Below are 18,605 nucleotides of genomic sequence, written 5' to 3'. Positions count from 1 at the left end.
ATTTTATAAGGGTTTGCAAATGCTTTAAGGCCTTTTAAATACACAATATTTTTTTTCTCTTTTTTTACAGTTATATATCAGCTATAACAGACGTAAAAGTGTTACATTGTTATAATTCATGAACGCATGAAACTATCAAAAAGTTATTTACTGTAAAGAAACTACTAATTTTTTACATTTTATATAAAGTAATTATGTAACAGGTTTTACTGGTTTGCTCTAAAATTAAAGGCATATGTCTAAATAAGTTACGTTCCAAATTTGAAGTTGATATGAAAAAAAAATTGAGGTTACACAAAGTTTTTGGTGTGGTTCATGCGTAATTTCAGTTTTCAAAAAACGTATTGATTTTTTTTAATTAACCAAAATGAGGTAAATGCAGTAATAACATGATAACATTCAAAACTTTGAACAATGAAAAGTTGTTGATCAGATGTAATATGGCTTTAGGTTACAAATTATGTTATGAAAATAACAATTCTTCGGGTACAAACAGACCCGGAATGCGAAAATAGTCTAGAGATCTTAAACTAATCTATAAAACAGTTTGAATGAATAATCTGTCAATTTCATTGTGTAAGCACAGTGCCAGAACACATTACATAATTTTAAATCATAATTTCAAATCAAGGAGTCTTTTTTTTATTAAATACAAAGTTTTTATATTTTAAAACTTACAATTCACATAGGCTAATGTAATCAATCTGCCCAGCAACAGGTTATCTAGACACACCCACTTAGTTCTAACATTATGAAAAACTTTCTGTAAACACTTAGTTTTTATATTTTTATCATTTAATTGTTGTAAGCACTATGCCAAAACACATCACATTACTTTGAATCATGATTTCAAATCAAAGAGTTTCATATTTTAAAATTTACAATTCGCATAGGCTAATTTGAATAATCTGCCCAGCAACAGGCTATCTAGACACGCCCACTTCATTCTTATGCCTGAGTAACTGACTTAACACAGTGAAAAACTTCTGTAAATGTTTAGTTTATATTTTTATAGTTTAATCGTTGTAAGCACAGTGCCAGAACACATTACATTGTTTTAAATCATAATTTCAAATCAAGGAGTCTGTTTTGTATTTTAAAATTTACGATTCACACAGGCTAATTTGAATAATCTGCCCAGCAACAGGCTATCTAGACACGCCCACTTCATTCTTATGCCTGAACTGACTTAACACAGTGAAAAACTTCTGTAAATGTTTAGTTTATATTTTTATAGTTCAATCGCTGTAAGCACAGTGCCAGAACACATTACATTGTTTTAAATCCTATTTTCAAATCAAGGAGTCTGTTGTTTTTTAAAATTTAAAATTAACTTAAGCTAATTTAATCAATCTGCCCAGCAACAGGCTATCTAGACACGCCCACTTTGTTTTAACACACCAGTAACTGACTAACATAGTGATAAAACATCTCTAAACGTTTAGTTTATATTTTTATCGTTTAATAGTTGTAAGCACAGTGCCAGAACACATTACATTATTTTAAATCATAATTTCAAATCAAGGAGTCTGTTTTGTATTTTAAAATTTAAGATTCACATAGGCTAGCATGTGAATCTGCCCAGCAACAGGCTAATCTAATTGCGATCGCGAAAATTAAATAAATGCCTTTTTATCTCACAATTTCTGTCCATTTTAATGTTGAATGACATCATTTCGACTTTTAAAGGCACAGTTTCTACTGTTTATCTCATAATTCATCTTTTAAAGTCTTAATTTTGACGTTTGGTCGATTTTGATTTTTTAAGTCTTAATTATACAACCTAGTGTGGCATAATCATGACAATGTTAATGTTTAATATTAACTTTTAATTTTTAAATTAGTATTTGGTTTTCATTAACCAGTTAAGGTTTTAGTAATCTTTTGTGTGTTTTGGTCATTTATTAGTTTTTGATTATTTTTTAAATTGTGTATATAGTTTTTATTCATTTTTATTTCAGTTTTACTACATCAAGTGAAACTAAATGAAAATGAGAAATGTCGGCTTGGCAACTAGCCAAAATAAAGTAGTTTTTTTTGCATTTTGTTTCTTAGAATTTTTTCATATTTTGTGTATTTTTCATTTACATGAACGTTTCTATGTTTCTTCAGGTTGAAGAAGGGCAAAGAGCTGGAAAATGCAGCAAACCTCAGTGAAGTCAGAGCTCCACACGCAGATACATCACCCAAACCTCTCCCAGAATTCCCTGTTCTCGTCTCCAAAACCTGAATCTTTTAGTTCAGTGCAACTTAATTCTTTTTAAAAATCCAGTATTTCTTTCCCCCTGAGCTGCAGCTGTAATGGCGTGACTCTGTCCATCACAGGATGATTTTGTGCTTCTTGACAAGCTCCTCAGAGGGTTTCCAGACTCTGTAGAGCTTCTGCAGGACCCGGACGTCTTCGGTGGCGTCGTGAGCGCCGTACGACTCTTGCAGGAAGTGCTGGACGAGGAACTGTTGCGAGTATTTGGGCAACTGGAACATTTCCCTGCTCAATGACAGTGTGTCCACGCATCCGGACACAACACTCTCCAACTCCTCCAGCAGGTCAAACTGGTCCAGGACGCGGGTCAGGATGGGCCAGTCGAAGTGCTTGCTGTTGTGTCCCACCAGAAAGGGCCTGTTGAGGGTCTTGAGGAAGGAGATGAAGTCGCTTAGAGCCTGACTGTGAGGGACGGTTTGCACGGGATGCTGGTTGAAGAGCAGATCTGGGCCGTCAACCGTCAGACCCGTGACTTCAGACGCACCCTCAGTCATGGGGCAGCGCGGCAGGAGGTAAACGTTAAACGTCCGGTCACCGCTGATGGCTGACAGCTGGACGATGTCACACACAGACATGTCTGAGGAGATGGAATAACAATACTTACTGTACAATCTTAAAAATGAAGGTGCTTCTCGATGCCATAGAAGAACCATTTTTGTCTAAATGGATACTTTTAACTTTTAACATCTGAAGAACCTTTCTGTTTCTTGGTGGTGAAAAAAGTTCTTCAGATTTTAAAAAGATAGGAAAGAGATAGTTCTTTAAAGAACCTTTGACTAGTCGGCGCCGATAGCCTTGTAGTTAGTGCGCCGACATATAGCGCAATTGTGCTCACAGCGACCCGAGTTCGAGTCCCACCTAGAGGTCCTTTGCTAATCCTGTTCCCCTCTCTCTGCCTATTGATTTCCTGTCATCACTATACTGTCCTGTCCATTAAGGACATAAAGGCCCCAAAATATAACTTTTTCAACAACAAAAAAAAAAAACCTTTGACTATATGTGACCCTGGACCACAAAACCAATCATAGGGTTAAATTTGACAAAACTGAGATGTATACATCATATGAAAGCTCAATAAATAAGCTTTCTATTGATGTATGGTTTGTTAGGATAGGACAATATTTGGCTGAGATACATCTATTTGAAATCAGAAATCTGAGGGTGCAAAAAATCAAAATACTGAGAAAATCACCTTTATAGTTGTCCAAATTAAGTTCTTAACAATGCATTTTACTAATCAAAAATTACATTTTGATAGGTTTACAGTAGGAATTTTACAAAAAATCTTAATGTAACATGATCTTTACTTATTTTCCTAATGATTTTTGGCATAAAAGAAAAATTCAATAATTTTGACCCATACAATGTATTTTTGGCTATTGCTACAAATATACCCCAGCGACTTGAGACTGGTTTTGTGCTGCAGGGTCACATATGGTTCTTCTATGGCATCGCTGTGAAGAACCTTTTAAAGCACCTTTATTTTTAAGAGTGTAGAAGAAATAAAAAGTGTTTCTGGAGTTTTTAAATGTAAGTGTCATGAACACTTGTAATTAAAGGGTTAGTTCACACAAAAAAGAAAATTAGCTGATTATTTACACACCCTCCAATCACCCTTAATTAAAAACTTTAAGCTTTAGAATGGCATAGACGGGTGTTTCTCTTGGCTTACATCGAAACGCATCGATTCGCTACAGGAGGCCTTTTTTCAACTGCAGGAGCTGTGTGAGGCACTTTTTTATTATGGATGGATGCACTTTATTAGACTTGTTTTGGACTGATGAAGAGAAACGTCCATCTATGCCATTCTAAAGCTTGGAAGTGCCAGGATAATTTTTAATATAACTCTGATTGGATTCGTCTGAAAGGAAGAAGTATACATATGTATACACCTAGGATGCCTGGAGGATGAGTAAATAATGGGCTAATTTTCAAAATTAACTGAATACTATATATTTTTATAATAATATTTTTTTTTTATATTTTAGTGTAAAATTACATCCATTGTGTTTTTAAATATATTTTTCCACTTACATTTGAAGAATTTAGGTCACAATTTATTTATATTTTACTGTAAAATTACTTTTTTTTTTTTTTACAAAAATTTTCACTTTTAATCAATTAAATTTTTAATGTATCATTTTGGTTCATATTTTACTGTAAAATTACTTTTTTTTAAACAAAAAATTACACATAGTTAATCAATTCATTTTTTTATGTAGCATTTTGGTGACTATATTTTTATACTTAACTTTTTAAACTATATTTTATTGTTTTTGTGTATTTAATATTTTCACATTATATTATGTAGCAATAGCCAAAAATGCACTGTATGGGTGTCAAAACTATCAATTTTTCTTTTATGCCAAAAATCATTAGGATATTAAGTAAAGATCATGTTCCATGAAGATATTTTATAAATTTCCTTTCATAAATATATCAAAACTTAATGTTTAATTAATTTGTGTATTTAATATTTTCACATTATAATATGTAGCAATAGCCAAAAATACACTGTATGGGTCAAAATGATACATTTTTCTTTTATGCCAAAATCATAAGGATATTAAGTAAAGATCATGTTCCATGAAGATATTTTGAAAATTTTCTTTAAAAAATATATCAAAACTTAATGTTTGATTGCTAAGAACTTCATTTGAACAACTTTAAAGGTGACTTTCTCATTATTTTGAAATTTTCACCCCCTAGATTTTCAAATAGTAGTATCTCGGCCAAATATTGTCCCATCATCAAAGCTTATTTAATCAGCTTTCAGAAGATGTATAAATCTCAATCTCAATGAAATTGACCGGTATGACTGGTTTTGTTTTTATGTCACATATAATCAAACATTACACGTTTTCCCTGTCATAATAATTCACCCATTTATAAAATATGAATGAATAATATAGATTACAAAGGAATTAACAATTTATAAGAGATTTATTATGGGCATATAAAATTATATAAACCCAGGGGCGGACTGGGACAAAATTTCAGGCCGGGAACTCTCACACTCATCCAGGCCATCCCAAAAACCCACAACAAATTCTGAAACCATGGACAATATTTATATATATATATATTTTTTTTTTGTAAAGCCATTATTATTATCACATAAAAAGTATAATCCATTGGCTAGTGCCGCGCAAAATAATTAAAGATTATCTCTTGAACTTCCATTTACCTTTTTATAAAAATGTAAGTATTACATTAGGATAGGGGTGGGCGGTACACCGGTGTCATAGTCATCACCGGTGTGAGATAGCGCCACGACATGGATTTTCTAATACCGTCAATACCGGTATATTTAAAATATTAAATTTTCTTCAAACGTTCAGTTGTGGTCTGAATACCTGTCCTTATACTATATATCTTGTTGTAAATAAAAAAGTAAAACATATTCGTATCAGCTTTGCAGGTGGTAGGTAAAAGGGGAGTGGCCATTAAACGGCTGGTGAAACATCGTGAAGAAAGGTCGGCCCTGTAGCCTATACCAGGGGCGGAGTGGCAATCGGGACGACCCGGACTTTTCCCGGTCGGCCGGCCAAAGGATTTACACAGCGGATCACAAATTGAGCAGGCGTGAGGCGAACGCGACCGGCCTGTTTACGTTTACTTTCGATTTTGTAAAGGGAGCAGCACATCTTATAATAGATATTTGTCAGTGAGTACAAGATTGCAACAAATCCTCCAGTCTATTTTTGTCATCTCTCTTTACTTTCGACCCGTGATCGTTCAAATCTAAAGGTCATTGTACACTGAGTCCAATTTTCGTGTTTTTTTTTTAGTTTTCTCATATTCGCCATCCTTATCAAAATGCTTATTATGGATGTGAAAATGCAGAACATCAAACATGATCCAAATTTTTTTATGACGGATGAAAGTTTCAGAGGCAGTGTGTAAACTCGATTAACATAACCTGTATTTTTTTTTTAACGTGCAAAAATGTCGGACGAAAATTTCGTACTCATGTGTGCAAAGACATTAACTCCAGCAGCTCGTGTTGGATGCAGGGTTGCCAAGTCCGCGTTTTTCCCCACAGAATTGGTCTACTTTTAAACTGTTGCCATGGGTTGATTTCCCCCAGTTATTTAAAGGTTTTAAATATTGCAGGAATTAAATTTAAAAAAATAATTTTTGTTTTGTTGTACACTGTTAAGTAAGATCTTTAGGTTTTTTGCTAAATAAATATGTTGAGAATGCATAATACTCTCCCATGTCTCTTTTTGATAAGGATACCTACCATATACTTATTATATTATGAAAAGATTAACTTTATTCACATACTAAATGGACAGGACAGGCTACTTCTCCGAAAATGTACCAAAAAAAGTAATACCGTGATATTATACCGGCACCGTTCAAAAGATGAAAAATACCGTGATATTAATTTTAGGTCATATCGCCCACCCCTACATTAGGACCATGTGCTATTGTTTTATCTTGCCCAAATCCCAAATGTCAAAACTGTTGGCCTACAATAATAGCTACATCTTGAATATATCTTTAGTGAAATCCTAATACTGATTTTTTTTTTTCTTTCTTTTTTTTTTTTTGCATTATCATGGGTCATGTTTTGTCCTTAGGAAAATTAACCATGGTTTAATTAGGCCTATGGTGAAAGTATAGTAGTAACTGTGTTTTTTTGTTTTGTTTGTTTGGCATTTTGATTACAATTTGTATAACCAGAGTTTTACTACAAATACCATAAAGTGTAGCAAAACCTTTTTTAATTTGTGGTTACCATAGTTTCACTATAGTAACAACGGTTTTTGGTTTTTAGTGAAAACATGGTTAATTTGTGCAAGGCTTATATTGTTGTTAGACTTAGCTCCCTCTAAACGTGTTATAAAACAATGTGAATATTTGTCTGCTAAATTCCTACTCTTTACAAAATTATGCCATTTTGTTAATTTTGCAGCAAACTGGCTGCTATTGATAATATTTGAAAGCAGTTTAATGTTTAACTAAGAAAACAAAACTACAATAGTCTATTTACAGATGTATCTGACCTGTAAATGAAGTACTGAACAGGACAGTTTCGACTCTCTGCTCCACCTGGGCGCTCCATTCTCGAGTCTTCCATTCTTTTGGCGGACGCGCGGATGAGCGGAGCGAGCGCGTGGCGAATTGGTTGTCAGTCAAGACAAACCGGATTACGATTTATTAGAGTATTATTATTGAATGGCAAATTTGCAAATAATCACTTTAGTACATTCGGCAGGCAACTGAAACAACAACAACAACAACATGTCCCGGTTCTCCCGATGGCCAGTCTGCCCCTGTATAAACCTGTCTGCATTTCTACAGTTTGTTATATTCTTTATGTATATTCAGGGCTCTCAAGTCTCACGCATTCACCGTGAGACTCACGCATTTCAACCAGTTCACACGCTCTCACGCCACACCTTGTATTTCTCACGCTGAAAAGTAAGGGATAACTTGTCCCGCTATATGGTGTAAATGGACGAGGTGCAGGCTTTGCAGAGAGAAGTAATCTGCCAAGCTCATAGGCACCTACCAGCCAAAAAATTAGAATTTGCTGTTTTCTGGTATATTATGTGATCCCGCTAAAATCACGTTCGTCACTAGGCAACGTAGACGCGCACACACGGGACAAGGCCAGCGGTGGAATCGTTGCGGGGCTGCGGCTTTCTCTCGCAGTGGAAGCGTTTAGTACAGTTGAGGAGGTGGTCGCGTTGCGGTCTCGGAGCGGACGTTGCCATTTGTATTTACTAGAAACTAAATAAATGCAGCAGGGTTTTTCATATTTATTTTTATTTATTTATTTTTTCCATTTTACGATTCCTAGACAAAATCACTTGCCTGTGATCAAAGATAGTGAGAATTTATGTTGGGGATTACAGCCAAATTTGTGCAAAATTATTAGTTCTTCAACAGCTTTAACTAATTGTGGGCCTGAAATTAAGGAAAAGACAAGATAATTGGTAAATCTGCTAAAAAAGACAGACAAATTCATCCAAATAAAATAAATTGTTTTATATATTTCAAAACACGAAATGCATCAACATTGTTGGGAAGGTTATTTTGGAAATAGACTGTAATAGGCTACAGATTAAATTTCCCTATTTAAAATGTAATTTAAAAGTAGAGCAACTATTTCAATTGCTTTAGAGGTAGTGTAACATTACATTTGATTACTAAATTTCTAAGGAATGTTTTCAACTGTTAATCCTTTTAAAAACTTTTTAAGCAGGCAGGTTTACCTTACAGTAGCACTCAACACTAATTACTGTCAATTTTACAAAATCCTTCATCACTTGAATTAAGATTATAATAATTTAATTTTAAAGCACAGCCACCACAAAATCTTTAGCACCTCTGTTTAACTCCTGAAACATTGGTGTCTCTTATTTTAAAGCTGTCAATGCGATTTGGGAAATAAATCAATCAAAATATTTACATGTAACCCACTTTGTAATTGTAAACATTTTTAAAAGTAACTGTAATTTAACTATATCTGTTATTTCTCAGTAACTGTAACAGATTAGTTAAATGTCATTTATAATTAAATTACATAATTCAGTTACATGTAACTAATTACTCTAGCTAAGTTCAAGCCCCTACCACTGTCATCAAGGCATCAAAGTGTGTAATAAACACTTGAAATACAAAATGACATTAGTAAGCTGAAATATGTACCCTCTCTCTTTCACAAACACACACACAGATTGACATACATGCTATGAGCAAGTTCTGCAATCCTCCTGTATGTTTACAGTATGTGCATTGAGCACTGCTGTTTAGTTTGCTCGTTTGGGGCCAAATTTCTTTTTTTACTTTTGATACATGAATTTGACTTATCAAATCTATCAGTTGTTATATTTTTTTATTTTGTGCAGGTTAATTATGAACAATAGATAGTTGAAAACTGGAGAGAATTGCGTGGGGCCGAGGGGCCGCTGCTGCAAATATTTGAGTGGCTCCTCCCCTAACAGATAAAATCTCACTCCAAACTTTTTCCAAAACTTGAGAGCCCTGATAGTATATTCTTTTTTCTTTTATATAAAGCAAGGGATCATAAAGTTATTATTCAAGTTACTATAAGGACATACCCCCCTATCAAACTGAAAATGCTCTCACTATGAGAGATTTATTCATTTTAATCTAATAAAAATGAACAAAAGAGTCGCACGTACCGAATCCAGTGGTCTCCAGGTCAAAAAACACTGGCGTCTCTTCATCATCGCGTATCATGGCGTTACCTGTCAAAAACACGACGACAAACTTCCTAAACAATCACGCGAGTTAACACTACAACAGAGCTTTGTCTTCAGCGTTTTGAACCTCTCTCTGAATGTCAGTTTCGTTTCTCCTGCGGTTTTTATTCTGAACGCTGATGATGAATCATGACGCCCTCAGGAGGACCGACACGTTTACAGCCACAGTCATCATATGTTTACCACAGGTGTTTCTTAGTCCTCAGTTACACATTTTTGACACGGTAGAGATACATAAACATAAAAAAGTTAAGTTTTAGTAAGTGAATAAAAATTCTAGCTTTCTCTTTCTAAGGCCTTTAAAATACACAATCTATCTTTTTCGATTCTTACAATTATGTTTTAGGAGATATAAGACATACCAACAGTTTTTGGTGTGGTTCATAGGTGATTTAATTTTTCAAAGTAGGCCTACTTCTTTTTTTTTTATTTATTTTTAATTAATCGAAGAGGTAAATACACTAATAACACGGTAACATTCAAAACGCGGACATTTTTCACATTCAGAAGAATTGTGCAATGCGATAGTTGAGTTTAGCTGAAAAATATTAAGTTATGATTATGATAAATAACGATTAGCGCTGATATAAAACCGCTTGAACGAGATCCATTATTACTTTACCGTAGTTAAACAATCTTTATTTTTAGAATAAATCTCAAATAATCTGTCAGTTTCATTGTGTAAGCACAGTGGTGCCAGAACACAACATTATTTTAAATCATAATTTAATTCAAGGAGTCCGTTTTATATTTTAAAATGTATTTTAAGTCGCATAGGCTATCTTATTTAATCGATCTGCCCAGCAACAGGCAGTCAAGACACGCCCACCAACAAAAACATCTGTGAACATTATAGCATTCAGTTGAGATTTTTATCGTTTAATTGTTAATTGTTAAGGTATTTTCTGAAAATATCATGAAAGTTACAGAAAAGGCAGGTTTTGAAGTCTGTTTTATATTTTAAAATGTATTTTAAGTCGCATAGGCTATCTTATTTAATCGATCTGCCCAGCAACAGGCAGTCAAGACACGCCCACCAACAAAAACATCTGTGAACATTATAGCATTCAGTTGACATTTTTATCGTTTAATTGTTAATTGTTAAGGTATTTTCTGAAAAATCATGAAAGTTACAGAAAAAGCAGGTTTTGAAGTCTGTTTTGTATTTTAAAACTTATGTTTCACATAGGCTAATTTAAGCAATCTGCCCAGCAACAGGTAGACACGCCCACTTCGTTCTAACGCATGAGTAACGGACTAACATCGTGAAAACTGTCTGTAAATGTTAATTTAGTTGATATTTTTATAGTGTCACTGTTTGAAAGTAACATCACAGTTACAGAAAATGCAGGTTGTGAACGTTAGACAGGTAAGTCCGCTTTAGCATAATTATTTACTTAATGATAGTTAAATTACTTTAAAAAGCCTAATTAAAACAGAATGACTGGCAAGTCACATTAAATCACAGATGCGTCCATATTTCCCTTTAGATAAACTGACTTTTTGTAATATGAAAAGTAAAACATAATAAAAAGGTTAATACTGAGGGGAAAATAGAAACAGAAAAACAGAACAAAAAGAAAATATGTTTTCTGCCTTCTCTCTGTCTCTCTCTCTCCACAGATGTAGGAAAACATAAGCAGGTTTATTTTCCACTTCTTCTTTTTTTAAGACGACAATGATTATGTTCATTTTTTTCCTTTTTACATCCTTACATTTACACAATAATAAAGAAATATTACACAAATTGCACCGTTTACAACTGCGCCCACGAGAGCACAAACACAAACTCCAAAAGCACAAATCTTTGTAGAGACTGTCAGTCCATCAAAAAAACACAGAGCAGGATCATTCAACACAAAATAATCGCCATATGCAAGATATTACATCTCTTGTTTATAACCAGACGCTGAAACATACTCTATGCAAGCGCGTTCGCGCAGCAGGATCACGTGTCTCTGCGTTCTAAAAAGAGCGCGCTTAAAGCTAATTAAAATTATAACGGTCAGTTTATTTTTCTCTCAGGTGAACTGTTCATATAGTGGAGTGACAGTTGGAAGAGAATTAAGGTAATGCTAGTTAACCTGTTAATATGTTTAGCTAGCTATCTAAATCCAGATGAACAACAGACATTACGGAAGCTCATTTTTTTTAGGCTCTCAACAAAAAGTTAAAATTATGACTTGAAAAGTTTTAATTATGACATAAACAGTTATTATTACTTTCAAATTCAAAATGATGACAAACCAAGTCTAAAATCGACATAAAAAGTTAATTATGGCTGGAAAAGTACAAACAAGTCAGTTATGAGAAAGTTACATAAATATATATTTTTGCCTTTTTATCTTTGTATGCCAATTTCAACTTTTAAAGCCAGTTTTTTTACTTTTTATCTCAGAATTATGACAGTACAGAATGTACATTTCATCCTTTAAATCCTTTTAAATACTTTTCAGAAAGTTATATATAATTCTTAATTATGAGAAAGATATATAAATTAGTTTTTACCTTTTTATCTCATAATTTCAGCTTTTAAAGCCACAGTTTTGATTTTTTATCTCATAATTATGACAGTACAGTATGTAAATTTTATCTTTTAAATACTAAATTTTGAGTTATATATATTTCTTTCTCAATTGTCAGAAAGTTATATAAATTATATATATTTTGCCTTTTCATTTCAATTTCAGCTTTGTATGTCATAATTTCAACTTTTAAAGCCAGTTTTGAATTTTTTATCTCATAATTATGACAGTACAGTTTGTACATTTCATCTTTTAAGTACTTAATTTCGAGAAAGTTATATAAATTATATTTTTTTGCCTTTTTTATTAAATTTCAGCTTTGTATGTCATAATTCCCGCTTTTAAAGCCACAGTTTTGACTTTTTACCTCATATTATGACAGTACAGTATGTAAATTTAATATTTTAAAGACTTAATTTTGAGAAAGTTATATATAGTTCTTTCTCAATTGTGAGAAAGTTATATAAATTATATTTTTTGCCTTTTTTATTTCAATTTCAGCTTTGTATGTCATAATTTCAACTTTTAAAGCCACAGTTTTTATTTTTTATCTCATAATTATGACAGTACAGTTTGTACATTTCATCTTTTAAGTACTTAATTTTGAGAAAGTTATATAAATTATATATTTTTGCTTTTTTTAAATCTCAATTTCAGTTTTGTATGTTATAATTTCAATTTTTAAAGCCACAGTTTTGACTTTTTACCTCATAATTATGACAGTACAGTATGTAACTTCATCTTTTAAATATTTAATTTTGAGAGTCATATAAATTATATATTTTTTTGCCTTTTTATTTCAATTTCAGCTTTGTATGTCATAATTTCAACTTTTAAAGCCACAGTTTTTATTTTTTATCTCAAATATGACAGTACAGTTTGTAAATTTCATCTTTTAAGTACTTAATTTTGAGAAAGTTATATAAATTATATATTTTTGCTTTTTTTTTATCTCAATTTCAGCTTTGTATGTCATAATTTCAACTTTTAAAGCCACAGTTTTGACTTTTTATCTCATTATGACAGTACAGTATGTAAATGTAATCTTTTAAAGACTTAATTTTGACTTTCTGTCCATTTTGATTTTTTTAAGTTATAATTACACAACCAAGTATGGCATAATTACGACAAAGTCATTTCAACTCGTCTCATAATTATGACTTAGTACAATATGTCAATTACAATTTGTCACAATTTCAACTTAAGTCAACTTTGACTTTTAAGGTCATAATTACGACAAAGACAATTTCGATAATTATGGCTTAGTACGGTTTGCCATGATTCACATTTTATCATTCATATGCCAATTTCCACTTTTAAAAGTCATTAGTATGACTTAGAATGTCATAACTAAGACATTTAAAGTTATTATTATGACTTGCCAAAGCACATTTTTTTATTTCTTACATGAGTTCTGAAGTCACAGTAAAAAAGGTGGGCGAAATCCAGTAGCAATGGATGCTAAACTTATTTTTTTCACACTGCATTTGAGTTTGCGCTTTTGCACAGAGTATGTTTCCGGCCTCAAACGTGGTTGTACATACAGTACAGTGGCTGTAAAAGAGAAACTGGTGACAATAGTGCAGCATGCTACAGTGATTACATTCACAAACAACCGTTTCCTTCTCTCCACGTGTGTTTGAGCATTAGTGGACTTAAGGTTAGGATAGTACCCAAGTATACTTACCAAAACGTAAAAACGTAGCTTAATGTCTCTTGTGATATTGCACCATGGTGATGGTTTCTTGCAATAGGCTATGACTGATATGACATAGATATAGACATAGATATCTGGAACAGCACATCGAAAAGAGTAAACAGCTTTTGGAGACACATTCCCTGCACATAAACAGCAATGTTGATTGCGTAAACGTACTATATAGTTTATATGAAAGCTTTTTTGCCAATATCTGTCCTTGTTTACTGCTATAAATTTGCGTGTTGATCTACTAAAGGGAAAAAATCCCCAGGAGAGGATGTTTGTGATAAATTAAATCAAATTCTTAAACATAATGTGACTCCAGATGGCACAGTGGAACACCAAAAAAAATTCACAATAAAATATCAGCATGTATAAAACACAATATACTTTTAAAAAGCAAAATAAGACAAAATATACTTTCAAGTCCTGATTCGGTTGCAACATAACACTGATGAAACTAAAGCGAAAAATCATGGGACAAACACATCTGACTTTTCATCCCTATTCATCCTTTTGCTTTGAATGGGAAAACGTCTTCCTGAAACCAAAAAAGCAAAAAAGCACATGTCCAAGTCAGATTTCACCCCAGAATCAAACTGAGTTTGCATAAAGGAAACCAAGATTGTTTGCTTTATGCAAAAACGGGACAGAATTAAGACTTAAATCATGTGCGTTCTTGTCGGACTCACCCATAAGAAACAACAAATAGACACAGACACCAGACTCACACGCTCTAGTTTTCGATCTGCGACACAAAAAGACGTTATTTTCACACGGTTCAACCAGCAGCACAGGGATCTCAGCTATTTACACGATTCGGTCGACCCTCATCAATAATATAATATTATTTTACATATTTAGCACTTTATCAAAGAGAGTGAAAACAAAGTGGTAGCAATACGGCATGCGGTCAGTTGAAGTCGCTCGACTTCTCATTGGCTCAGTTCTGTAAACATGAAAATGGACATTGCGCGTTGATTAAAAATCGCTCTTTCCCTGTTCGGCTATTCTTGTTGTGAAAAACGGACCGGTCCAGCAGGTCCGTTACAGTCAGTAGGTCGTAAATATCCGTGCCTTCCCTACATTTTGTTCACTGGAAGGATAAGCAATTGAAGGTTGATTTCTCTTTCTTAAATGTTCTTCGGACATCCGTTGAGATTTCTGCTTTACCAGCTCTGGCCCACTTCATCGTCATCAAACCATAAACTCATTACTTCCGTACAACACCAAAGGCTGAGAGGAACCAAATTCATGCTCTCTTCTACGACTACCGCCACCACTGCCGCCGCTTTCTCCCGGCTCGCGGGACTTCGGCGGGCAGCTTCGGTTCCCTCTAGGCCGTGGACGTGTTTTCTCAGAGCTGGAGGCACATCGGGTGGTCAGGGAAGCTTGTTCAGAGCCCTCCTGGTCGGGGAGAATGTGCAAGTCCCCGCTTGGAGAGGCGGATGAAAATAGAGGGCCGGAAGAGGACGAACGAAAGCGATAGTGAGGCGTGGACGACACGGAGGACAGCGAGGCTACGGCCGAGTCCACCGAGTCCAGAGATTCGGGTTGACGGCGTAAACCGCGTCTGCTTTTGGACTCGGATTTCCTCCAGCGTGTTGCCGACATCGCGCCGGGGCTTTTTTCTACAAAGGAGACATGTGACACATCAAATCAAGTTCATGCAAAACCCTCACCCTCATGTTGTTCCAAATCCAAGACTCTGGTTGATCTTCGAAACACCTGAGAGGTTTTTGTTCCTCCATTGAAAGTCTGGGTAACCCAGACTCAGAAGATCCAAAAAGTTCATAAAGACGTCATTAAATGCAATTAATTAAATGCAAGTTTTCTGAAGAGAAACAGTCGCTTTTAGTAGACAAAAACTCCATGAAACAGTTTCGAAAGTGTGAAAATTACATGATGCAGGACCTTTATAAAGTGGGTGCTGTTATAAAGATTAAGTTTATCCCTCACATCCTCATTTTCATCCTAAATTCAATATGGCACCTACTTGACAAAGGTCCTGTAATATGATATTTGTTTTTAATCTCTTGATTCATATGGATTAATTTTACGATGCCTTTATGACCTTTTTGGATCTTCTAAGTTTTGGTTACTTGTACTTTCAAAGGAGGAGAAGTGACCAAATCTCTTCAGAAGAGATGTTTTAAACCAATTGATTCATATTAATTAATTTTATGATTCTTTTTTGACCACTTTGGATCTTCAAATTTTTGGCTTGTTTGTAATCTCTTGATTCATATGGATTTGTTTTATGATGCCTTCATGACCTTTTTGGACCTTCTGCACTTTGGATACCTGGACTTTCAGTGGAGGAAGAGTGATCAAATCTCCTCATAAAACTTGTTTTTAATCTTTTGATTTATATGTATTCATTTTACGATACCTTTATGACCACTTTGGATCTTCTAAGTTTTGGTTACCAGGACCTTTAAGGATGAAACAGTGATTGAATCTCTTTATAAGAATTGTTTTAAACCACTTCATATGGATTCCCTTAAAGATGCCTTTATGACCTTTTTGGATCTTCCAAGTTTTGGTTACTTGTACTTTCAAAGGAGAAAAAGTGGCCGAATCTCTATACGAGTTGTTTTAAATCAACTGATTCATATGGATTTGTTTTATGATGCCTTTATGACCTTTTTGGACCTTCTGAACTTGGGTTACCTGGACTTTCAGTGGAGGAAGAGTGATCAAATCTCTTCACAAGACTTGTTTTTAATCTTTTTATTTCTTTAGATTCATTTTACGATGCCTTTATGACCACTTTGGATCTTCAAAGTTTCGGTTGCTTATACTTTCAAAGGAGGAAAAGTGACCAAATCTCTTCACAAGAGCTGTTTTAAACTAACTGATTTATATGAATTCATCTTACAATGCCTTTATGACCTTTTTGGACCTTCTGAACTTTGGTTACCTGGACTTTCAGTGGAGAAAGAGTGATGAAATTTCTTCACAAGACTTGTTTTTAATCTTTTGATTTATATGAATTCATTTTACGATGCCTTTATGGCCTTTTTGGACCTTCTGAACTTGGGTTACCTGGACCTTTATTAATGAAAAGGTGATTGAATCTCTTTAGAAGACTTGTTTGTAATCTCTTGATTCATAGTGATTTGTATTATGATGCCTTTATGACTGTTTTGATCTTTTAAGTTTTGGTTACCAGGAATTTTAATGATGAAAAAGTTAAAATTAAATCTCTATATAACACTTGTTTTAAACCACTTGATTTATATGGATTTGTTTAACGACACCTTTATGTACTTTTTGGATCTTCTAAATTTGGTTACCTGGATTTTGACGGAGAAACAGAAACCTCTCAGGTTTCATAAAAAAAAGACTTGAAGATTAACCAAAGTCTTATAGGTTTGGAACAACATGGGGGCGAGTAAATGACCTCAGAACCTTTAAAACATGCAAATTAGCATCGTTACCCCATTGATCAGATGTGGCACCTTCCGACTCCATGAGGTTTTCTGAGCTGTCTGCTGTTCCAATAGATGCTTCTGACTCCAGCATCTCATCGTCGGACGCTCTGGGATCCAAAGCCAGCATCTCATAAGTGAGTTCTTCCCTGGAGCGAAGAGATAACAAAAGTAAGAAATCTAAACAAGAAAATAAACAATATTAATGAGACACAAGAAGTTCACTGACTTCTCCTTCTGCAGGTTTTCTATCTGCTCAGTCAAAACTTTCTCTTCCTGCTGCATGGCCACTTGCTGCTGCTCACTCAGCCCAGACTCCGCCCCCTCCTCACCAGGCTCCTCCCTCTCTGCTGCCCGAGGACTTAAGGGCGGCGAGGGCGTGTGGCGGCCACTTTTGCGTATACGCGCCTTACCCTGGAGACAACAGCAGACCGGAGCATAAGACGTGAGCCATCAACGAGTAAAGGTGGAGTCATGCTAGCCTTTGTGAAATTACTACATCATGATACTAAGGGTCAAAAGTTAAGAATAATTACGATTTTTAAAATGCTTTTGCATTGCAATAATATTGCATTTTTAATGCAAAAAATATATATTTTTTCAAAAACAAAAGAAATCACAATTATTCCAAACTTTTGACCAGTAGTGTTTAGAAAACAAGATATAAAGCTCCAGAGCATCTATATTTTTTAAAAACAAATAATAATAAATTGGATGAAATATCAGTTTTCAGATGTCAAAAAATTAGAGTTTATAATTAGTAGAAACTAAGTGAACAGCATTTTAGGCAATTTGGAAATATTATTTAATATTTCAATTTAAGTAAATATTTAATTAAAAAATATATATATTTAAAATGTGTAGTTATACAAATATAAACACTTGCATATAAAATGTATAGCCTAAATTAAACTATCAAATGTGAATGTTCATGAAAAACCATAATTACAAATTTTGGTAAATTAAGCCATTTATGTAACTAACAAAAATAAACAATAATTATACAATAAAAAATATATACATTTAAAATATTTATTATATATACATACTTGGTATAATTACAAAGGTAATATTTATAGCCTAAATTAAGCTAGGAATGCAACTATACAAATAAACAAAAAATATTAGACAATTCTAAATTTAAAATTACAAAAAGTATATATATAAAAATCCATGTTCTTATGTTCTAACTCATTATCAAATGTTAATGGTTAAAAAAAAGTCAAAACATTTCAGATATAGCATAAATTAAACTATCAATGTAACATTTAAAAAATAAATAAAATTAATTCAAATTAAATAAACAAAAATAAATGACAAAAAAACAACAAAAAAATTAGCTAAATTAAGCTATCAATGTAACATTAACAAAATAAAGAGACAATAATTAAACAAATATTTAAAATGTTAAGTTCTATAAATATACTATATATAAATTGT

The 18,605-nt window shown here is 33.5% G+C and overlaps 1 protein-coding gene across 1 annotated transcript; it reads right to left on the bottom strand.

Annotated features, from left to right (window-relative positions):
• Positions 1-2,280: 2,280 nt before the first annotated feature.
• On the bottom strand, positions 2,281-9,742 carry LOC141301069 (DNA polymerase III PolC-type-like). Its single transcript, XM_073831325.1, has 2 exons — positions 9,427-9,742; positions 2,281-2,840 (listed from the first exon to the last, which is right to left on the bottom strand). Exons 1-2 carry the CDS (start codon positions 9,482-9,484, stop codon positions 2,320-2,322), a joined length of 579 nt encoding a protein of 192 aa, XP_073687426.1. The 5' UTR covers positions 9,485-9,742; the 3' UTR covers positions 2,281-2,319.
• Between the last annotated feature and the right edge of the window lie 8,863 nt (positions 9,743-18,605).

Source organism: Garra rufa, chromosome 25 (assembly GCF_049309525.1).
Source record: "Garra rufa chromosome 25, GarRuf1.0, whole genome shotgun sequence".
NCBI lineage: Eukaryota > Metazoa > Chordata > Actinopteri > Cypriniformes > Cyprinidae > Garra > Garra rufa.
The sequence above is the reverse complement of the archived record's forward strand: the minus strand, read 5'-3'. Positions and strand labels throughout refer to the sequence as shown.

What these genes read in the sequence shown, in the direction of transcription:
- LOC141301069 (XM_073831325.1), bottom strand. Translation starts at nt 9,484, where the DNA reads ATGATACGCGATGATGAAGAGACGCCAGTGTTTTTTGACCTGGAGACC. An exon ending in CCTGGAGACCACTGGATTCG is followed by an intron (nt 2,841 to 9,426) that starts GTACGTGCGACT and finishes CCATCTCCTCAG; the next exon opens with ACATGTCTGTGTGTGACATC.